Genomic DNA, 24281 nt, shown 5'->3' on the forward strand with positions numbered 1-24281 from the left:
GGACTTGTTTTCTGGCCTAACATGTGGTCTATCCATGGAGAAATCTCAGGTGTGCTTGGGAAGAATGGGTATTCTGCCGTTGTTTAGGTGGAGTGTTGTGTATGGACTTTTAGGCCTGGGTGGTTTCTTGTGTTGTTCAAGTCTTCTATTTCCTTCCTTATTATCTGTCTGGTTGGTCTATCCATTACTGAAAGTGGGATGCTGAAGTCTCCAACTATTTTTGTGGAACTGTCAAGTTCTTCCTTCAACTCTGTCAGTTTTTGCTTTATGTATTTTGAGGATATGTTATAGATGTGTAAATGTTCATAATTATTACATCTTACTGTATTGAACCTTTTACTGATATATAACGTTCTTTGTCTCTTGTAACATTTTTTAATTTAAAATCTATTTTGTCTGATATTAATATAGGCAGTTCAATTCTTTTTTGGTTACTATATGCATGAAATATCGTTTTCCCTTCTTTCACTTTGAACCTCTGACTTTGGATCTAAAATATGTCTCTTTGTAGACAACAAATAGCTAAGTCATGTTTTAAAAAATTCACTCTGCCAATCTCTGTCTTTTGGTTGCAGAGTTTAACTAATTTACTTTAAAAATAATTACTCAAGGTGCACCAAGGTGGCTCAGTCAGTTAAGCATCTGCCTTTGGCTCAGGTTATGATCCCAGGGTCCTGGGGTCAAGCCCTGCATTGGGCTCCCTGCTCACTGGGGAGCCTGCATCTCCCTCTTCTGCTCCCCCTGCTTGTGTGCTCTCTCTGTCAAGTAAATAAATAAAATCTTAAAAAAATAATAATTCCAATAAGGGGGTTCCTGTGTGGCTTAGTGGGTTAAAGCCTCTGCCTTTGGCTCAGGTCATGATCCCAGGGTCCTGGATCAAGCCCCACATCGGGCTCTCTGCTCAGCAGGGAGCCTGCTTCCTTCCTCTCTCTCTGCCTGCCTCTCTGCCTACTTGTGATCTCTGTCTGTCAAATAAATAAATAAAATCTTTAAAAAAAATTCTAATAAGGAGGGATTTAGTTCTGCCATTTTGCTTTGTTTTCTATACGCCTTATAATTTTTTCCAGTTCCCCTATTGCTGCCTTCTTTTGTGTTTACTTGATACTTGATTGAAACATTTTGATTCCCTTTTCATTTCTTTATGTGTATGATCTAAAGATTTTTTTCATGGTTTCCATGGTGATTACATTTAACACTCTAAAATTATATCAATTTAATTTGAATTTATACAAATTTAACTTCAATAACATACAAAGACTCAGTTCCCATACAGCTTGATCCTTCCCCTTTTCGTTACTGATGTCACAGATTATATCTTTATACATGGTGTGTTCAATAATGTAAATTAATATTTGTTTTTATGCATTTGTCTTTTACATCACATAGAAAATAAAAACTGGAGTTACAAACAAAAGTTACAAAAATACTAGCTTTTATAATTGCCCATTTATTTACCTTTATCAGAGATCCCTATTTCTTGTTTGAGTTACTGCCTAGTGTCCTTTCATTTTAACCTGGACTCAGTATTTCTCAAAGGGCAGATGTAGTAGTTAGCTTTTGTTTATCTAGGATTATCTCCTTTTCTCCCTCATTTTGAGGAACACTTTTGCTGGATATAGAATTATCAGTTGATAGGGTTTGCTTGTTTGGTTGGTTGGTTGGGTTTCAGCTGAGTAGATCAACCTTCTCATCTCCAAGGTTTCTGATGAGAAGTCAGCTGGTAGTCTTTTTTTTTTTTTTAAGGCTTGAGCAATGCCTCAAGGTAAGCTAGAGGTGCTTAGGGCTTTCTTGGGTCTTTTCCATGCAGTGCAGCCTTAGTCCTGTACATAGCCCATAGAATGCATATGGCCTTTAAAATTTTCAGGAACATGTTGGATTCCAGCTTTTCAAAGCCTCCTGTAGATACCTAATTCCTGAGCTTCTCCTTTTAAACCTTCTGATGGGCTTAATGTTTGGGTCAAATGTTTGCCCACCCCAGGCAGTTGCAATATCAAACAATTGCCAATGTTATTTTCAACCCGTGCGCCTGAGGAAAGGCCATTCACCCCAGGCTGAACTGTGAAATCAAATCCAATAAAGATAGTCTTGAGAGGACAGTCTTCCAGGGAAGTCTTTCAGGGAATCACCAGGTAGTTCAAATAATGGCAGTTCTCTGGAGAATGAGGCTTTCAAAGGACTTCATGCTCCCTCCAGTGGCTGCCAGGCTACTGGTTTGCACCTTGATGGGGACTATTGATTTTTAAGCCTACTGCAGAGCTGAGAAGGAGGAAATGAGAATAAAGCAAGTTAAAATGTTATAAAGCTCAGGTTATTATTATTTTTTTTAACTAAGATTTGGCTTTTTTTTTTTTTTTCCTTAACAAACACTCCCTGGATTGCTACAAGATTTTGGTTATTTTCCAGAGTTCTGAAATAGTTAATTCTGACCATTTTTTTCAGAGTTCACATTGCTTTCACAGAGGAGAGGATTTTCAGTGTTCCTTACTCTGTCTTACTTCTGGACATTTGATTTTTGACTCTTGATTAGTTTATGATGCGCTGACTCAAGTCTGAAATTCTCCCTGGAGACCCAGGTTAATTCCTTTACTGATGGTTGGCAACTGGATTTCTAGGTCTGACAAATCTGGCTTGATTATTTAAGGAGGTTCTCTCAAAGCTTCTCCTTTGAGCTCCTTGAGCTCCTTTCTGTAAACAAGATTCCTCTCAAAGATGTTGGCAGTTTGAGTTGGTGACACAGTGTGACCCATATTTATGCAAATAAGGGCAAAGGGGATGTCTCTCCAATACTTGTCTGTATTCTTTTTCTTGCTGCACCATATTCTTTGGCTTTCAATAAAAGCCTATGTGAAGATACCCTGTGGAGTCTGGTGAATCCTTTCACAGAACCAAATCTTTGCCAAGGTATATCCATACAATGCAGCTGTAGGAAAAAATGTGAAAGATCTCTGTGGACTGATATGGAAAGATACACAGAATATATTGTTAAATGAAAAAAAAATGCAAGGGTCAGAAGCATGTTTTAGTACACTATTTTTTACTTAAGAAAGGGGAAAAATGCAAGAGTAGGTAACTGTATTTGCATGATTTGCATAAAGAAACACAGGATACATACACAAAAATACTATCAAAAATTATTAACGATGAAAGCAGTGGAAGCCAGATATCTCAACATAAATTTCCACACTCTTTTTATTTTTGAGCCTTATGAATATATCACCCATTCAAAAAAAAATTAAATTTGCAAAGTAAATGAAGAAAAAAAGAAAAGAAAATTTTAATTATATGGCCCAAGGGGAAGAATAAAGTATTATAGAGGCTCATAGTAAGTACTAAGATATAATGATGGAAGGATAATAGACCTGCCAAAACATAAGCATAAGCAACAAAAGTAAATAGGTACAAAGATACAAAGGCCAAGTCCCATTGGGATAGCACAAAAAGCCTTGGGTTATTGCTTTAGTTTAGGATTTCTGAACAGTAGCAATGATGACATTTCTGGGCAAGATATTTCTTTGTTGCAGGCGGCTGTCCTGTGCACTGTAGGATGTTTAGCAGTATCCCTGGCCTTTACTCTCTAGATATGAGTAGCAAAGCCTCACCCCCACGCCACAGAGCCACCAACCAAAAGTCTCCATGCATTGGCCAATGTCCAGGGGAGGGGAGCAGCCCAAAGCACCTCCTGCTGAGAATCACTGTTCTAGCTGGTCTAAATAGGAAGGGGGAATTTCTGAGATCTCATTAAGAAATTTTTTAAAAAAACTTTTAGTGAATGTTTTCCTGGCAACTGATCGGTTTCCCAGAACTAATCTTTTACTGAAATGTCAAAAATTTCATATGATAGTATTTTCCAGTTCTTTTTAAAAATTATTAACCTAAGCATGATTCAGTGAGTGTATTATTTAGCAACTTCTGAGTGGTTTAACGATTTATCAAATATTTTCCCTTTAAATAAGATACTTAAATTGAGAGTCATTGGATGTCATTTTATTACTTTGCATCTTTTTGTGCAGTAGCCAATTTCTACTTGTCTAATGATATTAGGCAAATGGAATTAAACACCTCTGCTTATACACCTCTGTAGAGTTTCTTAGGCAAAATCGGGGGGAGGGGCCCCTCTAATATGAACTTCAAGTCACTCTGTTAGGGACTCCTTTTCTTTCTTTAACCTTTCCTTGGGAGTCTGGAATCCTTCCAGTAATGGACCACTGGGCGGCAAGGACGATAATTCATTAGCTCTGCATCTGTGGCAATCCCCATCTCACAATAACCTACACTCAGAGGCCCCTGCTATATAGCTCAGTAGCTCATAGTTGTGGCAGCCTGACTTGCAGTAGGAGAAACAGAAGGAGCTTTTTCTCCCTCAGCTCTACCCAGGATCTTCTGGGAGGGATGCGGGTGGCCATAATTATTTTTAAACACGATCTTTCCTTTTCTGAAGAAAGCCAATCAAACCTGTAATCAGGACACTGGTCCGCCAGTTACAGCACAGTGAATGCGTGAGCTTGGCTGGAGGTTTGTTTTTAATGTGACTAATTTCAGCTGGAGGAGCAGGGCGGATCACATTTCCCGGGAGAATCACCTTGGTTTACCCATCTCTGGACTTAGGTGGAAGGATTTCCTTATTGGATGGGGCCTACAGTTCAAAGCAGGAAAGCCAAGACCATTTCCTGGCCGAGATGGAAAAATTATCTTCGTTCTGGAAGACGGGATACACGCTCAAGGAAGTCTTCAGCTGGCAGGTGAATATTTAACCGCTATTTCCTCTTCCCCAGCGCCCGCTGAATATTTGCAACCCCATTCCCAATGCAGGCGAGTGCGTGCGTGCAAACTCGGGGTTGGGCGCAGAGGCGGAGAACTACCCCGGAAGCACCCACTAAATAGCAAACACATGCCCGGCATGCCAAAGATCTCACCGACTAGGGCATCGCCTGGGACTCCCGGCCCAGCAGTTTCTGGGCGGAGGAAAGGCTGGCCGCACGACTGCTGCATGAAACGAGCCGGTTTTGAAAGCAGAACCATCCTATCCCTTCCTATCCCTTTCCACCCCAGAGCTGCAGAGGAACTCTCCCTGCCTTTCTGTCGACCACTCCCGCAGGCATGTCCCAAGCTCGAAACGCGGCGGGACTCCTGACCTGGTTTCCATCGTTGCACTCGCTGCCTGGGTTGCGTGATTCCCGAGCTTATTTAGGTGGCGAATTTAGGGTCCCACGATCTGGCTTGGGAGTTCTGATAGCGAGGATGCCCCCCACCCACCCAGGGTCATTTCAGAGTGCGTCTCCAAAAGTCCAGATCCTTAAGCCCCGCACCGCACCCCCCAGCACTCGCATCCCGGGTAGCGGCCAACAGGTGTGCTCTTCGCAGACCATCCTGCAGTCAAGAAGCGGGGTGTGCTATGCGCTCGTGTCTTTTCCGACAACCCTTGAAACTGCACCGAGGGGCGCATCCAGCAAATCTCACGAATTCAAACATCCTCGTCCCAAATTCGAGTTTGCCCCGAACGTCCCCTTCCCGCGTCGACTCTGGAAGCCTCATCCACTTGGGCTTTGCCTTCGGACCCAAAGGGGCGCGCGCGGCTGTGCGAGGGATCCGCCTCTTTCCCCAGGCTCTGGCGGGGCGGGGGTGGGTAGGCAGGGACCTGGATCTGATTAGCTGGGAGGGGGAAGCCCTGGTCCCTACCGCTCGCTCGCGTCTCCCAAGCTTCTCGGGGAGGAGGAGGACGAGGTGGAGGAGGGACGTTACAGAGAGGAAGAGCAGGGGTCCCATCACTGAGCACCCGGAGCAAGGTTGGTGCCGCCGCCGTCTTCCGGCTCTCGCCTCGCCTTCGCCCCGGGTCCAAGCATGGGGCCCCCTTCCAGCTCCGGCTTCTACGTGAGCCGCGCGGTAGCCCTGCTGCTGGCCGGGCTGGCGGCGGTGCTCCTGCTGGCTCTGGCCGCGCTCGCCGCCCTGTACGGCCGCTGTGCGCGCGTGCCGCCGTCGGAGCTTCCCCACCGCGCGGGCCTGGACGCCGCGCCTTCCCCGCCAGCCACGCCGGGAGAGCCGCTGCCCCCCGGGCGCACCCGCCCCACTCGGGAGCCGGCGGTGACCGCCACCACGGGCCACGGGCGCCCCCCAGGACCCTGGGACCAGCTGCGCCTGCCGCCCTGGCTCGTGCCCCTGCACTACGAGCTGGAGCTGTGGCCCCGGCTGCGGCCCCACGAGTCCTGGGCTCCGACGTTGACCTTCACCGGCCGCGTAAACATCACCGTGCGCTGCACCGCGGCCACCAGGCGGCTGCTGCTGCACAGCCTCTTCCTGGACTGCGAGAGCGCCGAGGTGCGGGGTCCTCTGGCCTCCGACGCCGGAGACGGCACGGTGGGCCAAGTGCCGGTGGACGACGTGTGGTTCGCGTTTGACATGCAGTATATGGTGCTGGAGCTGGGCGGCCCGCTGCAGCCCGGGGGGCGGTATGAGCTGCAGCTCAGCTTCTCCGGCCTGGTGTACCAGGACCTCAGGGAGGGGCTCTTCTTCAGCGTCTACACAGACCAGGGGGAGCGCAGGTAAGCGCAGGCCGGCCCGCGTCCCCTCCGCTCCCGCGTCCCCCGGCTCCGGCCGAGAGTCCAGCCGCCTGCCTGCGTCCAGGTGCGCGTCTCCTGCCCCTCCCCCAAAGCCCCCATCGCTCGCGCTGCCTTCCTGTAGAGCCCTCCTTGCTCCCCTTCCCTTCAGAAATCCTGCTTGTAACAGCGGTTACCAGACCGCGGTCCTTCCTCCGGCTCATTCGAAGCACCATCCCCGGCCCATCCAGCATCCAGTTCGTTTCTGTCGTTGCCCTTCTAAGGTCGCTGCTCCCCCGAGACGTTTACTGTCGGCTTCAGAAAGCCCCCCGCCCCCCACCTTTGCTCTAACCCAGGATGGCTTCGCCGCCGTGAGCAAATCCCTTGCTCCTCAAAGTTTCGTCCGTGGACCGGCAGGAGCTGTCAATCTGGGAGCTTGTTCGAGACTGCAAATTCCCCACCCTCGACCAAAGGATCGGAATCTGTGTTTTAAGCAGATCGCCGGGTGGTGTCTGGGCATTAACCTTGGAGAAGCTTGGGGCTGTCGCGCCCTCGCGCCCCGAGGTTCCCTTCCTGAGCGGGCCTCCGGGCTCAGCTGCCTGCTCTCTTTTTCTTCCGCGCGCTCTGGAGCTGCTGCTCTTGCAACAAATACCCTCACGTCGGTGCTATTCTCATCCCCCCCCCCTTTTTTTGTGAGGTTCTCCAAAACTTAAGACTCCCCTTGAATTAATCCCCTCCCATCCTCTGCCTGGGGAGCGAGTCTTGTTTTGTGCGTGTGCCGCAGCTCCCCCCACCCCTGCCAAGCTTTCTGAACATCCCTGCGGAGGATGGGGAAGCTGGCGCTTTCGGGATTCCTTCCCTGGGAAGAAGAAAATAATAGCAGTAGGAGTAGGAGTAACAGTAGTAATGGTAGTAATAGTAATAATAGCAGCGGAGACAAGAGACCTCCCCGAGTTTGCAAGCTCACGTAGCATGCATGTGTTCTCTTTACATTCATCTGGGATAATGCTTTCCACACGGAACGATTCCATCTCAAGAACTGCCTCTTTCCACGCCCTGCGACCGCGTTACTGACCCCAGGTGGGTGCGGGGGAAACCATGTGTGTGTGGAAGATACTGGAAAGGTCTTTCTTCACACTGGCGCTCTTCTTCGCTCACGCACTGGTGGACCATTTGCGGTTTACATAAGTGCATGTACTTTGCCTTTTTTATTATTAGAGAAAATGTTCTCAGATGTTCTCAGAGGGAAAGGAACCTACTCAGTTACCTCCTAAATCATCTCCTGCATTATTTTCGAAAATGTCAAGGCTTTGAAAGTAAGTTTAATAAGCTCCCTCAGCTGGGTGTGTAATCTGTAACTTTTGTTTTTAAGGACTGTATGCTTTTTTTTTTTCTTTCGAACATGCATCAAGTCTTGAAAAATAGTTTTGGAAATTTTCTCATTAGGATGTTGTGTTACCGGATTTAAGGGCACAGGAAACCTTTTGTAATTACTGTGCGGGTGGTTCAGAGTGCAAGATTTTTCAGAGGGGGGAAAAAAAGGACACTGCCCTCACATGGGACAGTATTTTCTGCTGTTGAGTCAGTAAATCATTTGCTAACCCATCTCTTCTTAATGAGGCCCATGGCCTGGAGAGCCTACCCTCACAAATATGGGAAATGAAATTCCCTTTCCATTTTTCTATTGTGTTGCCAACTCTAGTGGTAACTAGAAACCGTATTTTGAGAACATTAAAATTCAAACAAGCAGAAATCCGAATAAAGTCCCCCAGATGTTCATAGACCACTGCAGAGTTCCAGACTCGCCGCATCTTAGAGGAGCTGATGCTTGGAAATTGCTCCTCTGCCTCTCTGTCTTGGAAATCACGAGGGAAAGAAACCTCCAGTTGAGTTTGAAGCCAAGGTCACAAAGAACTTGGACGACATAATGAGTGCGGTGAAGCCGATCTTGGAAGCCCACCAGGCCTGAGTTTGAGCTGTGTGACTTGAGTCAGGCCCTCCATGTCTCTGAGCTGATTGCCCAATGTGTTTACTTCTCTTCGTTGGTGACCCCGTATCACAGTCTGGACAGGCTGCAGTTTTTAGAAAATTTTACTCAACATTAAGGCAAAAGAAAAAGAAAATCACTCCAGCAAATTCAAAGAGCGTCGCTGTCTCACTCACTCTTCTAAGGCTTAGGTCCCCGATTTTCTGGCTTGAGAGATTGCTGGGGATGCTTCCCAAATGTTCTCTGCCTTTCCCCCTCTGGCAGGTGCCATCGCATTTCTGCCACAGAGGAGACCTCTATTGGATGCCTTAGACATGTGCTTCTCTGTGTGTCTGCCTCTCTCATTCTATGTGCAGGAAGTTGAGAGCAAAATCCAAATGCTGATGTTTCCAAAAGCAGTATTTCCCGGACTTCACTTTCTGGCACATCACTCTTCAGGGTTTTGCCATATTCACATACCTCTGGCCATATTCTTTTGTTAAAAAATATCACTCAATTTAAACAAAAATATTAAGTAGATCTATTAAAAAAAACTCTATCATATAGAACTTATAGTCGTGGTGCTATAGAGTCATTAATGAGATGAAAAAATGATGTTATTAAGTTCACCTGTTAACGATTATCTGCTGAAGGATCTGGAGTTCCAAATCTGAGGTCTGCTCTCACTTTATTAAAAGGAGAAATTAGAATCCAGTGTTCAAGATAAATAACATCAAACCAAGATTTTTCTCTTGACCTTACCAGAAAATTTCATAAAATGTGAAAAAGACTGACTTTCTCATATGTGAGTCAGCTCTCTATAATAGTGTGTCTGAGAGCTACCTGAAATCCTTCTTCATCTATCCTTGGGGAAATCCTGAATTCAAGTTGTGGTTCACAAACCTCGAATGTATATTAGAATCCCCAGGGGAGTTTATCAAACAAAGAGTTCTGGGGCACACCCTCAAAAATTCCAGATGACACACTCATGTCCATAGTCAGAATAGCCACAAGGTGGAAGGAACACGTGGTCATCGATGGACAAATGGACAAATAAAAGGTGGTTTATATACACGCGGGAATATTATTCAGCCTTAAAAAGAAAGGACGTTCTGGGGCACATGGGTGGCTCAGTCAGTTAAGTGGCTGGCTCTTGATCTCAGCTCAGGTCTCCATCTCAGGGTGATGAGTTTAAGCCCTGTGTTGGGCTTCATGCTGGGCACGGAGCCGACTTTAAAAAAAAAAAAAAAAAGGAAGGACATTCTGACACGTGCTGCAACGTAGATGAACTTTGAGGACATTGTATTTAACTACTATTTAGAGTGGTTAAATTCAGAAATAGAAAGTAGAATGTTGGTGGCTAGTAGCTGGGGAAGTGGCCCGTTGCTGTTGAATGGGAACATTCGGTTGTTTCCATTTTTTGTCTATTACAAATAATGCTTCCGGGAGCAATTGTGTGAGGTTTTGGTTGAACATGTATTTTCATTTTTCTGGAATAAATGCCCAGGAAAGGAGTATAATTGGTAGGTCACATGGTTGTTTCATGTTCAGTTTTTTAAAAAATGCTAACTTGTTTCCCAAAATGTCTGTACTATTTTACATTCCCACCAACAATGTGTCAATGATAGTTTCGCTGCATCTTAACCACCATTTGCTTTTACCACTGTTTTTTATTCTAGCTGTTATGACGCACATATAATGATATCTCATTGTGGTCTTAATTTGCATTTTTCTCATCCGTAGTCAGACATATTATCCCTTGCCCACACTTAATTTGCATTTTCCTAATGGCTAATCACACTCAGCACCTTCTCATGCTTTTTTGGCATCTGCACATCGCCTTTGATGAAATGTCTCCTCCTCATGTCTTTTGTCCATTTTCTTTTCTTTTTTTAAAATTAATTAATTAATTAATTTGACAGACAGAGATTACCGATAGGCACAGAGAGAGAGTGAGAGAGAGAGGAGGAAGCAGGCTCCCTGCTGAGCAGAGAGCCTGATGCGGGGCTTGATCCCAGGACCCTGGGACCTGAGCCGAAGGTAGAGGCTTTAACCCACTGAGCCACCCAGGTGCCCCCCACCCCCGCCATTTTCTAATGGAGCTGTTTTTACCGTTGAGTCCTGAGAGTTCATTATATATTCTAGATCGGAGTCTGTTGTGAGACATGTGGTTTACAAATTGGTTCTCCTGGCTTGTAGCTTGTTTCTTCATGCTCTTGCTAAGGTCTTTCAGGGGGCAAAAGTTTTTTAATTTTAATGAGGTCCAATTTATCAATTTTTATTTTTATTTTTTTCCAGCTTACCAATTTTTATTTTTATTTATTTATTTACTTAAAGATTTTATTTATTTATTTGAAAGACAGAGATCACAAGTAGGCAGAGAGGAAGGCAGAGAGAGAGAGGAGGAAGCAGGCTCCCCGCGGAGCAGAGAGCCCGATGTGGGGCTCGATCCCAGGACCCTGGGATCATGACTCAAGCCGAAGGCAGAGGCTTTAACCCACTGAGCCACTCAGGCGCCCCAGTTTACCAATTTTTAAAATAGACTATGCTTTTGGTATCATGTCTAGGAATGTTTTCTTAAAAGGACTGTTGTAGAGAAGTTTTAGGTTTACAACAAAACTAAAGGGTGGTACAGAGACTTCCCATTTAACCCCTGTACCTGGACATGCATGGCATTGCCCGTTATCAACATCACTCACCAGAACAATACATTTTTTTAATGAAAGATGAATATATCAATACACTATAACCACCCAAAGTCCATGTGAGTGAGTCCTATGGCTCACTCTTGATGTTGTACATTCTATATGTTTGGACAGATGTATAGTGACATATATCTATCATTATAAGTTCATACAGAGTATTTTAACTGACCTAAAAATCCTGTTATTTGCCTATTCATCCCTTGCTCCAATCGTTGATCTTCTTGTTTCCATGTTTTTGCCTTTTCTAGAATGTCTTATATCTGGCATCATACTGTATGTACATAGCCTTTTCAGGCCTGGCTTCTTTAACTTGGTAATACACAAATAAGATGACTTCATGTCTTTTCATGTCTTGATAGTTCATACCTTTCCAACACTGAATAATATTCCATTGTCTGGATGTACCATAGTTTACTTATCCATTCCCCTACTGAAAAATACCTTGGTTGCTTCCAAATGTTGACAATTATGGAAAAGGGTGCTCTAAACTCTTTTGTGTAGGTTTTTGTGAGGACATGAAATTTTAGCTTCTTTAGGTGATTATCAAGCATAATTGCTGAGTCATATGGTAAGAATATGTTTTGTTTTGTAAGAAGCCACAAAACTGACTTCCAAAGGGTCTGTACCATTTTGCATTCCCACCAACAATATATGAGGGTTCCTGGTGCTCCACATCCTCAACAGCTTTTGGTGTTGTCAGTGTTCTGGATTTTGGCCATTCTAGTAGGTGTTCAGTTTTATCTCATTGTGGTTTTAATTTGCATTTCGCTGGTGATCTGTGATGTGGAGCACTTTTTAATATGCTCATTTGCTATTTGTATAATTTCTTTGGTGAGTTGTCTGTTGAGGTTTTTGGCCCATTTTTCAATTGAGTTGTTTGTTTTCTTATTGCTGAGTTTTAAGAGTTCTTTGTATAGTTTGGATAACCATCCTTTATTTGATATGTATTTTGCAAATATTTTTTCCCAGTCTGTGGCTTGTCTTCTCTTTCTCTTTATACTGTTTTTTGCAGAGCAGAATATTTCAGTTTTAAAGAAGTCCACTTTATCCGTTATTTCTCTCATGGGTCATGTCTTCGGTATAGTATCTAAAAAGACCTCACCATACTCAAGGTCATTTAGGTTTTCTCTTATGTTTCTAGTAGGAGTTTTATGTTTTTGAATTTTACATTTTAAAGTGACCCATTGTAAGTTAATTTGACCATTATGAATTAATTTTTGTGAAGGGTGTAAGGTTTGTGTCTAGATTCAATTTTTTTGCACATGGATGTCTAGTAGTTCCAGCAATATTTGTTGAAGAGACTATCATTACTCCTTGCATTGCCTTTGCTCCTTTGTCAAAGATCAGTTGGCTGTATCTGTATGGGTCTCTTTCTGGGTTCTCTATTCTGTTCCATTGATCTATTTGTCTATTCTTTGACCAATATCACACTCTCTTGATTACCATAGCTTTATAGTAAGTCTTGAAGGCAGATAGTGTCAATCTTCCAGGTTTGTTCTTCTCCTTCAATATCATGTTGGCTGTTCTGCGTCTTTTGTCTCCCCATATAAACTTTAGAATTGGTTTGTTGATATCCACAAACTTAACTTGCTGGGATTTTTATTGGGATTGCATTGCATTTACAGACCAAGTTAGGAAGAACTGACATCTTGATAATCTGACTCTTATCCAGACACCCAGGTGCCCTAGCAATCAGCTTTTGTATCTTACTCTTGTATAGTGCAAACTTGCTATACTTTCTTATTAGTTGTAGGAGTTTTTTGGTCAATTCTTTTGGATTTTCTGCATAGACAATCATGTCATCTGTGACTAAAGAGTGTTTCTTTCTTTGCAATCTATACATCTTTTATTTCATTGTCTTGACTTATTGCATTAGTAAGGTGTTCAGCACAATGTTGAAGAGGAGTGGTGAGAGGGGACACCCTTGCTTATACCTGACCTTAGTGGAAAGATCTCAGTTCTCACTATTACGTATGAAGTTAGCTGTAGACTTTTCATAGTCTTTATCAGGATGAGGAAGCTCCCCTCTATTCCCATTTTACTCAGTCTTTATCATAAATGATACCAAATGCTTTTTCTGCATCTATTGATAAGATCGTGTGATTTTTCTTATGTAGTCTGTTAATGTGATGGATTACATTATTAATTTTCATGTGTTGAACCAGTCTTGTATACCTGAGATAAGTCCCACTTGCTTGTGGTTTATAACTCTTTTTATACATTGTTGGATTTGGTTTGCTAATATTTTAACAAGTTTTGTATCTGTGTCATAAGAGATATTGGTCAATAGTTTTATATATTTTTTGTAATGTTTTGTCTGGTTTTGGTATTGGGGTAGTGCCGTCCACACAGAATGTGTTAGGAATCATTTATCTGCTTTTTTTATTCGGCACATTATGTCTTTTAAGGAATAGAAGATCAAATGTGTGAGCGTAGAGTAGTTCATAGTACTTATTATCTTTTTAATGTCCATGGGATCTGCACTGATGACTCCTCTTTCATTTCTGATATCAGTACTGATATAGTTGAATTAAAATTTATCATGTGTATTATTGTTTTCTGTTTATTGCTATTGTTCTTTGTTCCTATTTCTGTCTTCAACTCCTTTTCTGCCTTTCTTCCCTATGTTGTGCCAATCCATGAATATAGCTTAGCTAAATTGACAATTCCATAGTTTTTCTATATAAGTAATTATATAGAAAAATCATCTCAAATAAAGACAGTTTTACGTCTTTGCTACTTTAGGTGCCTTTTGTTGCTTTTCCTTGCCTTACTTCCATGCCTAGAGTGTCTATTACAATGTTGGATAAAAGTGTTTAGGTGCAGATACATTTGTTTTGTTCCTTTTTTTAAGGTGAAAGTATTCAGTCTTACACTATCATTATTTTTTCCTGTAGTTTTTCTTCTTCTTCTTCCTCTTCTTCCTCCCCTCCTTTTACTCCTCTTCATCCTCCCCTTCCTCCTCATCATCCCTGTTGTAGATTCCCTATATCAAATTAAGGAAGTTCCCATCTGGTTTTTAATTTTCTGAGAATTTTTATCAGATTGGATGCCGGATTTTGCCAAATGCTTTTTTTGCATCTTTGAGATGATCATGTGGTTTTTCTTTTTTAGTCTGTTAATATGGTAAATGACATTGATTGATTTTTCTAATGATAAATTAATACTCTATTTAAAAGATAAATCCCACTTGGCCTTGGTGTATTATCCTTTTTATGTTTTGTTGCATTTGATTTACTAAAATTTTGTTCTTAACTTTTGTATCCACATTTGTGAGTTTTCTTTCTCTTTGTCTTGGTATCAGTGTCTTGGTATCTTTGGTATCAGAATAACACTGGCTTCAAATAATAAATTTAGAAGTTCTTCTTTAATTTTTTGGAAGAATTTACATGGAATTGATATAAACTCTTTCTTAAATTATTGATTAACTTTCACTAATGAAGCCACTTGGGCCTGAAAGTTTTGGGGGGATGGTTTTTAACTACAAATTAAATCTCTTTAATGAATAAAGGGCTATTTTACTTATCTGTTTCTTTATGAGTAAGCTTTAGGAGTTTGGGTTGTGCAAGAAATTTGTCCATTTAGTCAAAGTTGTTAAATTTAAGTATAATTAGTGTTTCTAAACCATTCCTTTATTATTATTTTAGTAACTGTAGAATCTGTAATGATGTCACCTCTCTCATTCCTGACATTGGTCATTTGTGTCTTCTCTCTTATGGGAGCTTAAGTCCTGGTTCTGATATCACCTCTGGCACTTACTTATTGTCTAAACAGTTACTTATACTCCAGGGTCCTCAGCTTTTTTAAGTTAAAAGGGTGGGGTTCTCCAAGGTCTCTTCTACTTCTGATAGACAATAAGTTTGATAAGTGTGCCTTGAGATTTATATAATTTATTAATCTTTTTGTAGAACCAATTTTTAGTTTCAGTGATTTTCTCTATGGTTTTTCTTTTCAGTAATTTATGTATTATTCTTTATTATTTCCTTTCTTCTTATTTTGGGCTCCCTTTTCTTTTTCTATTTTCTTTTTTTAAGATTTATTTATTTATTTTAGAGAGCGAGAGAGGGAGGGAGGGACAGAGGGAGAAGGAGGGAGAGAATTCACAAGCTGACTCCCCACTGAGCGCAGAGCACCACGCAGGGTTCAATCTCACAACCCTGAGATCATGACCTGAGCCCAAATCAAGAGCCACATGCTCAACTGACTGAGCCACCCAGGTGCCACTTTTTCTTTTTCTCTTTTCTTCAGATGGGTGAGAGGTAATCAATTTAAGATATTTTCCTTCTCTAACATAGGTGTTTAGTGGTATAAATTTTCCACTAACTACTGAATTAGTGGCATGCCACAAATAATTTCATGTTTTTAAAATTTTCGTTCAGTTCAACATACTTTATATTTCCCTTTTGACTTCTTCTTTGACTCATGGGTGATTTACAACTCGTGCTGCCTAGTTTCCAAATATTTGGGCATTTTCTCATTTTTTATTGAGTGCCTGACATTTCAAAGTTTATGTTGCTGAATGCAGTATTTTGTTATGTTGCTTTAATGAATGCTGTCTTTTTTAGATAGGTACATAAGTTATATGGTGACCTTCTCAATCCTTGTCTGATCTCCCATGGCTTGTTTTTAAGTCCTTTGAGAGTGAATCAAAAGTCGCCTTTACTCTAGACCTACTTTAATCCATTGCTTAGGCATTACCTTCCTGGTCTCTGTTGAAAAATCCAATCATTCTGGAGATTTCTGTACTCCGGCTTGTGGGAATTTGAACAACTCCTAGCACTGTGTGAGCTCTAGGAATTGTTTGGTTTTTCCCCTCTGCAGTACCTGTTCTTTCCCCCAATAGCATTTCTTTACTTGACCTCCTAAACTATAGATTAATATTTCACCAAAGACTCGGCAATGGGGACGGGGAGGGGGAGCGGATTCTGTGCAGATTTCTGGATTTTTTGCCCTGCAGATTTTAGCTATCTAGATCTCTCTGGGCATCAGCCATAGTTTTCTCCACTCAGTGAGACCCCTGAACTCAGTTTCTGTTCCCTGTCCCTGTGCTGCATTTGAGAAATTACTTATAGGTAGACAAGGTCATTGTAGAGTTCACCTCATTAGTTTCTCTTCTCTTGGGAGTCACAGTCCTGTGCTTTCTGTTACCATGTCTGAGAACAGTTGTTCTATATATTTTATAAGAGTTTGTAGTTATGTTCAACAGAGGGCTAATTCTAGCCCATGTTCCTCCATCAGGGTGGAAAACAGAAGTCTGATCATCTCTAGATTTGGTAATGTTACTAACCATAAAGTTAATCCTCAGTCTTCTTCACGATCTCTTAGTTGGCTTGTAGTTTTTATTACATTATGTTCTAAAAAGCACAAAAAAGGGCCCGAGGAAAGGGAGCTGGGAAGGACCATAGGCTGGGGACCCAGAGCCCTGGTTCTGGTACTACCCCTGCTACTTAACTCATTGTCTCCCCCGTTGTATAAATTCCCAGGGTACCGGCTTTCACATCTATAAATTAAGATGGTGGGACTCTCCAAGTTTTCTTTCACTTTTGAAATTCAGTGGAAGAATGTATAATTCCATTCTCGTTCACAGTGTCCGTTAGGAATACATCTTGCTTTTCTGACCCTGCCACGTCTTTAATAAAATATTAGACAGAATAGGGAGGTATTGAGAGAAGCGAGAATAGGATCCTCAGGGGATGAGGGTGGGCTCACTAGTGTGAAATGGCTGGAGAAAATTCTGATCTTTGATCAGGGACAAATGAAGATGAGAACAGTATGATCACCACGAATCAGCGTGTGCAGGTGTAGAAAGAGTGAACAGAGAACTGAAAAAGATTTCCTTCCAGTTGCTGTTTATGCTAGGAAATCTGGCACCCTCCTCAGGGTATGACACACAAGGGAGAAATTTGAGCAATATTAGGAAAGAATTTAGAAGTATCAAAACAAGCAGCGAACTCCAGCGCCAAGCACATGATGTCGTTGGTGTCACAGAGAAAAGAGGTCATTTCACTATCCTATAGAGGCGTTGAACACACATGCTTCATGGGGCCTAGCTGTCTTCTCTAGGGGATGATTTTGCTCATCCAAGATTCAGATCCTGTATGTTTTGCAAACCAGTGTAGCCAGCCTATCGAGAAAGCACACCTCACAGCTCAGTAAAAGTGCAACTGCGTTTCTCCCACTGTCCTTTACAATTTAGTCTCTGAGATCTTCTTTCCTGCTCCTGCCTAAATACTCTAATAGCCCATAATTTACTGCTCATTCTTCGGTGACAGATGACCTACGTACACGAAGTCACAAACACTGTCCAGATGCAAAAATTAGAGAATTCAGTCCTGGGTCATAGTAGAAGCCTTGAACTTCATTTACTGGGGAATCTCCCTTTCTCTCACTCCGTGAGCACTTCCCCGAGCCGGGGTTGGAGGCTTTGGGTTAGAAGCCTGCAGTGAGGTAAGGGCTAAGGGGCAGTGATGTTTCCATTTCTCCACCTCATGGTTCTCGTCGCCCCTTCTTCCATCTTGAGAGCTGCCATTGCTCCCACAGCAGGTCCTGTGGGACTAGGGGAGATGGGGAGCGGCGACCCATAGAGCAAGTCTTACCTTGCCATTTGCTCTGACTCTGGCTTTGCACATACATTTTCCCCTCAAATGTCATTTTCTCACTGTTTCTCTTTCTCCTACAGTTTTCTTGACCCTGAAGGCTGCTTCCTCTGTTTGTCTGTTCTTATGGTCATTTGTGACTCCTTCCTCAGTGCCACCCTGGGACATGCAGTGGTGACTCTCCAGCTTCCTGCTGGTGGCCCTGTTAGACAGAACCCAAGGCCCTGTACTGGCTCACTCCATGTCTCAGGGCACATAACTCTCCCAAGAAATAAATATATATATACACACATACATACATACATATACCCCTGAGCTGGGGTTGACGTGGGTCCCAAGACATTAGCCCTCTTCTTCTGGTTCTGCCTCCAAAGCAATCAGTCCTCCTGCCTTTCAGAGTCCCTCCTGGTAGGAGTTAGACTCGGACCCGTGTCCATTTTGGCTTTCCCACCTGGATGCTAGGTACCAGCCTCCACATCTCTCAGCCTCAGGAAACACCCTCTACTCTCTGAGAGACCTTCTCCCCTTCTAGTTCCTCCTAGTTAGGGGCTGCCCTCCTCCCAGCACCCTGAGATCAAGAGGGCTTGGGTAACTATGCCACAGAAATCTCTCCTCCCATCTCTTGTCTCCATTCCCTGACTACCTTCCTTATATCTTTTGTTTAAATGATTTTACTTATTTATTTATTTATTTATTTGAGAGTGAGTATGCACAAACAGAGGGGAAAGGGGCAGAAGCAGACTCCCTGCCAAGCAAGGAGCACGATGCGGGGCTCGATCCCAGGACCCTGGGATCATGACCTGAGCTGAAGGCAGAGGCTTCACCAACTGATCCACCCAGACTCCCCCTCGCATCTATCTTTGATGGAGGTGAGAAGCCCAAGAAGGCCCCGGGGGTTCTCCTGGCCATCCACTTCGAAAATCTTCATGACATGGTTTGGCACCTTCTTCTGGAATTGTACCTCTATTATGCCTTGTTGCCTGGTAGAAACTTCAGTTTTAAGATCATGTTACACAAGTAATAAACAAACATGATTCATGGGCCAAGCCTCGAACCACAGACCAGTGGTGTAACATCCGTCCTTACTAAACATTTGGATTTCTGAGTGTGTCATTGTGCAAAAACAACTCAGTGGGGACCACGTTCAGGTCTTACTTAACCCTTGGCCAGTTATGTTACTCAGCACTTGGTAGCTTGATCTGTAGGCATATGGTGGCTATAAATGCCTTGGAATGAAATACCTTACTGAGTGCATATTTCTTCTTCTTCTTCTTTTTTTTTTTTTTTGCTTATAAAACTTTTTATTTTATTTTATTTTTTTATTTTCAGCATAACAGTATTCCTTGTTTTTGCACCACACCCGGTGCTCCATGCAATCTGTGCCCTCTCTAATACCCACCACCTGGTTCCCCCAACCTCCCACCCCCCGCCGCTTCAAACCCCTCAGATTGTTTTTCAGAGTCCATAGTCTCTCATGGTTCACCTCCCCTTCCAATTTCCCTCAACTCCCTTCTCCTCTCTAACTCCCCTTGTCCTCCATGTTATTTCTTATGCTCCACAAATAAGTGAAACCATATGATAATTGACTCTCTCTGCTTGACTTATTTCACTCAGCATGATCTCTTCCAGTCCCGTTCATGTTGCTACAAAAGTTGGGTATTCATCCTTTCTGATGGAGGCATAATACTCCATAGTGTATATGGACCACATCTTCCTTATCCATTCGTCCGTTGAAGGGCATCTTGGTTCTTTCCACAGTTTGGCGACCGTGGCTATTGCTGCTATAAACATTGGGGTACAGATGGCCCTTCTTCTCACTACATCTGTATCATTGGGGTAAATACCCAGTAGTGCATTTGCAGGGTCATAGAGAAGCTCTATTTTTAATTTCTTGAGGAATCTCCACACTGTTCTCCAAAGTGGCTACACCAACTTGCATTCCCACCAACAGTGGAAGAGGGTTCCCCTTTCTCCACATCCCCTCCAACACATGTTGTTTCCTGTCTTGCTAATTTTGGCCATTCTAACTAGTGTAAGGTGATATCTCAATGTGGTTTTAATTTGAATCTCCCTGATGGCTAGTGATGATGAACATTTTTTCATATGTCTGATAGCCATTTGTATGTCTTCATTGGAGAAGTGTCTGTTCATATCTTCTGCCCATTTTTTGATATGATTATCTGTTTTGTGTGTGTTGAGTTTGAGAAGTTCTTTATAGATCCTGGATATCAACCTTTTGTCTGCACTGTCATTTGCAAATATCTTCTCCCATTCCGTGGGTTGCCTCTTTGTTTTCTTGATTGTTTCCTTTGCTGTGCAGAAGCTTTTGATTTTGATGAAGTCCCAAAAGTTCATTTTCGCTTTTGTTTCCTTTGCCTTTGGAGATATATCTTGAAAGAAGTTGCTGTGGCTGATATCAAAGAGGTTACTGCCTATGTTCTCCTCTAGGATTCTGATGGATTCCTGTCTCACGTTGAGGTCTTTTATCCATTTTGAGTTTACCTTTGTGTATGGTATAAGAGAATGGTCGAGTTTCATTCTTCTACATATAGCTGTCCAGTTTTCCCAGCACCATTTATTGAAGAGACTGTCTTTTTTCCACTGTATATTTTTTCCTGTTTTGTCAAAGATTATTTGCCCATAGAATCGAGGGTCCATATCTGGGCTCTCTACTCTGTTCCACTGGTCTATGTGTCTGTTTTTATGCCAGTACCATGCTGTCTTGAGTGTATATTTCTAACATGGCAGGAGATGGACCGCCCAAGGACATCATGTGGTCTTGACCCCAAGACCTCCTCCAACGCAAGAACGTGGTGAGTCCAGGATTCTCCGGCTATACCAGAGGGCAGGAGAGTGGCTTTGAAATACCAAGCCCCTACAAGACAAGCTCTCCCAAATTAACTACCCCCCACCCCAGCTGATTGCTTTCAACTCAGACTTCACAGGCACTGTAATAGCATGTTTCAATGAGCTCTGAGGGCACCAGAGGATGGATGGTTCTCTTTTCTGAGGTCAGGATATCCTTACAGGGTTGCTTGAGTCTAAAGCAGAGAGAGCAGGGGAACTAATACCAGCCTTCAGTTCCCAGATGTGGCATAACCAGATCGTGTGTGCTGCTGGCTGGTCCTGACCTTGGGAGTGAAGACTGCAAGCCAGAAAGGCTGTGTGTTATAGGGATCTTTCCCGTTTTGTTTGTTTGCAGAAAACCAGGGAAGGAAATATTTGAGTAAAATCCAAGAGTTTCTTTTATTGCACTTTTCTAGAGGCCTAAATCACAAAATGGGAAGGCATGTGCTTGTTGTTTGTTAAAGCGGTGACTCTCTGAGCTGGTTGTCTCTGCTTAGCCTTTTTGAACCTGTAGCCCCCCTCCTCCCCCCCCACCTTTTTAATTTAAAATCAGTAAATTAACATACAGTATATTATTTGGTTCAGAGGTAGAGTAACCCCTTTTGAAGAGCATACAACTTTCCCACTTGCCTGAAGAGTCTGATATTCTCACCTCACAACTTCCTCAAGAGTTATATGTTTGTGCCGTGGTGGCAGCGGAGGTGTTCCCAAGCTTTACTTATTTTATTTATTTATTTATTTATTTATTACTTATTTTATTTATTTATTTATTTATTTGTCAGAGAGAGAGGGGGTGGGAGTGAACACAAGCAGGGGGAGCAGCAGGCAGAGGAAGAAGCAGGCTCCCTGCTGAGCAAGGAGCCCTGATCAATAAGGGACTTGATCCCAGGACCCTGAGATCATGACCTTAGCTGAAGGCAGCCGCTTAACCGACTGAGCCACCCAGACCCCCCCTTCCTGCTCAATATTCTTCCCACTACATTGTCAATCATTTGACTTTTTTCTACTTCATCACCTATCTTTTAAAGATAGCAACCAATACTACAAAACAAATACCAGGGCAACAGACACCATAAAATTACTGTGTGCTTATAAATATAGAGATATCAGATCAAGGTGCCTTTATTTTATAGTCCCTCTGAAGCTGAGAAAATACTTACTCAGTTGCTACGAACCCATGTTTTCGCCAAGTGTTAAAAATGATACAAAGAGGAAATACATGACCCCTAACTTCCGGTAGTTTGAACTTTATTAGGAAGACAACTACAGTTCGTCTTCAGCTTGACCTCAGCTGTGACCTTTGACACCTGTCTAAATCCTTCGTAATTGGTGACTTCCAACTCTCCACCCTGACCCCATTAACTTATCCCTCCTTGAATTCTGCTACAGTTCAGCTATATGGAGAGCAATCTGGGAGACTGAAAGGAATATAGGGAATCTGTAGGTTGTTCATTGATAAATACAGTCATGAATAAGGTGAAAGTTCAAACAGCAATAAAAGGTCGATAGTGCCATTACTTTCTGGGTGGGGGAGCAGGAAGGCATGACTCGTTGTTAAGAGGTGCTCAGCTAGCAGGACTTGGAGCAAAGTCTTGTAGCCAAAGTGTTCACAGAGGTCAGAGTTCACAGAGGTCAGAGGTCACGGACCACCTTCCAGTCCCTGCGAGCTGGGGCAAAGTTAAGTGGGAGGAAACATATAGGGCAAGACAGGCTTGTTGAAAATTACTGTTTTTTGGGACATTGGGGAAGGTATGTGCTATGGTGAGTGCTGTGAAGTGTGTAAACCCGGTGATTCACAGACCTGTACCTTGGGGCTAATAATACATTATATGTTAATAAAAAAACATGTGAAAGAAAAATAAAATTAATTAATTCTGCAAAAAAAAAAAAAAAAGAAAATTTCTGCTTTGTCACAGTGAGGTTATGAACACATCAAGCTGGCTTCCTGGAGAGGCATGACTGTTGCATGTGAATTTTCATGTGAGTGGGGGGCCTTGCCGTGAGTGGAGATGGGTATGATAATGGGGGGCCCATACTCCTCCATACCTGTTGAATTCCCCTGTTATTTATCTAAGAGCTGGGCCTGAAACAAGGGTAAATGCATCTGGGACACCAAGCCCCAGGACCTTAGGAAAAAAAAAAAAGAATTAGCATCCATAGTTGTCATTCCAAATCAGGGCCGCAGGTGGCCAAGCCTTAATGAGACTGTGGGTTTATTCTGAGAAGAAAGTTGGTAGCAAGGACCCATCTCTTGGATTCAGGCCGTGTTACAGAGGCTGAACCTGCAGATCTCTTCATTAGCCCAGGGCACTCTTGTCCCTAAACTTTTCCTCGTAAATCATCAGTGTGCTGTGGGATAATGTCACTTTTTATATTTTTCCATGGAGTTGGGGGAAGGAGCAGTAGGGATTTGATAAATCCACCCAAATGTAAATGAAAGTTATTTTTCTTTCATTTGGCATGGACTTAGATCACTTACCCCAGTGGGTGCAGAATAAAACCTTTTCTAAATTTTCAACCAGGAAGAAGAGGGACCATGTGAGAAAAAGATAAAAATGTAGACATTCTGCAGCAGACGTTGCTTGTACTGCAGTGGAAGATGAGAGCAATAGTCCATTCCCCAAAAAGTCATCCTCGTTTAAAAAATAACTTGGTTCTCAAAAGCCTGTCATTGCGTATTTGCTATATTTGTTCCTATTTTGTTTGCACAGGGTTTTAAAGGCATATGACGTAATGAAGTAAATAGTATTTTGTGGTCAAAAATTAAATAGGTCCTTTGTATTTTAGGTCTTACAAGAATTCCAAGGTGTGGTGAGAACGAAAATGTGTGTGTTTTAACTGGAAGGGCAACGAGGAAGATGAAGGGAAACATTCTAGCTCCTTCCTGAATATAATTATAAGCCATCATCCCTCCATATTTTTTTTTGTTTCCCCTAATTTGAAACAAAAATAAATAGATTTTTCCCAAAAATGTATTACAGGGCCCTTTTGGCGTCTCAGATGGAACCCACGTTTGCCAGGAGTGTGTTTCCTTGTTTTGATGAGCCAGCTCTAAAGGCAACTTTTAATGTTACAATTATTCATGATCTTAGCTATGTGGCCCTTTCCAACATGCCAAAGCTGGGTAAGTAATATTTCCTGTCCTCATGTACGTGTATATTAATGATACATATGTATGTGTATGTTTACAGGCATATATTTGTGTACGTATATATATTTAACTCTGTAATACTTTTTTTTTTTAAAAAGATTTTATTTATTTATTTGACAGAGAGATCACAAGTAGGCAGAGAGGCAGGCAGAGAGAGAGGAGGAAGCAGGCTCCCCGCTGAGCAGAGAGCCCGCTGCAGGGCTCAATCCCAGGACCCTGAGATCATGACCTGAGCTGAAGGCAGAGGCTTTAACCCACTGAGCCACCCAGGCGCCTCTGTAATACCTTTATCAACAGCTTTTCTAGACCATGCATTGGCAGAGTATTATAATTAGGGAAAGCGGGCACTTGGGGTCTGTATCAGCACCAAGATCTCAATGATGGTAAATCCCGATTCTTTCTGCATTGCAAACTGGGGACACCACATGATTCTTATTCCTTGGAGGCCCGTCTGCCTGCAAATTTGGCCTTCCATATTGATCATCA

At 42.7% G+C, this 24281-nt stretch overlaps 1 protein-coding gene across 1 annotated transcript in view; it reads left to right on the forward strand.

Annotated features, from left to right (window-relative positions):
* The first annotated feature begins 5801 nt into the window (after positions 1-5801).
* LVRN (laeverin) overlaps positions 5802-24281 on the forward strand; it is a 65442-nt gene continuing 46962 nt past the window's right edge. The window contains exons 1-2 of the mRNA XM_032842247.1: positions 5802-6536; positions 23626-23768. Of these exons, the coding sequence (XP_032698138.1) occupies positions 5839-6536; positions 23626-23768 (841 nt within the window). The 5' untranslated portion in view covers positions 5802-5838. The remainder of the gene's footprint in view (positions 6537-23625; positions 23769-24281) is intronic.

Source organism: Lontra canadensis, unplaced genomic scaffold, assembly GCF_010015895.1.
Source record: "Lontra canadensis isolate GAN:19392208 unplaced genomic scaffold, GSC_riverotter_1.0 scaffold126, whole genome shotgun sequence".
NCBI lineage: Eukaryota > Metazoa > Chordata > Mammalia > Carnivora > Mustelidae > Lontra > Lontra canadensis.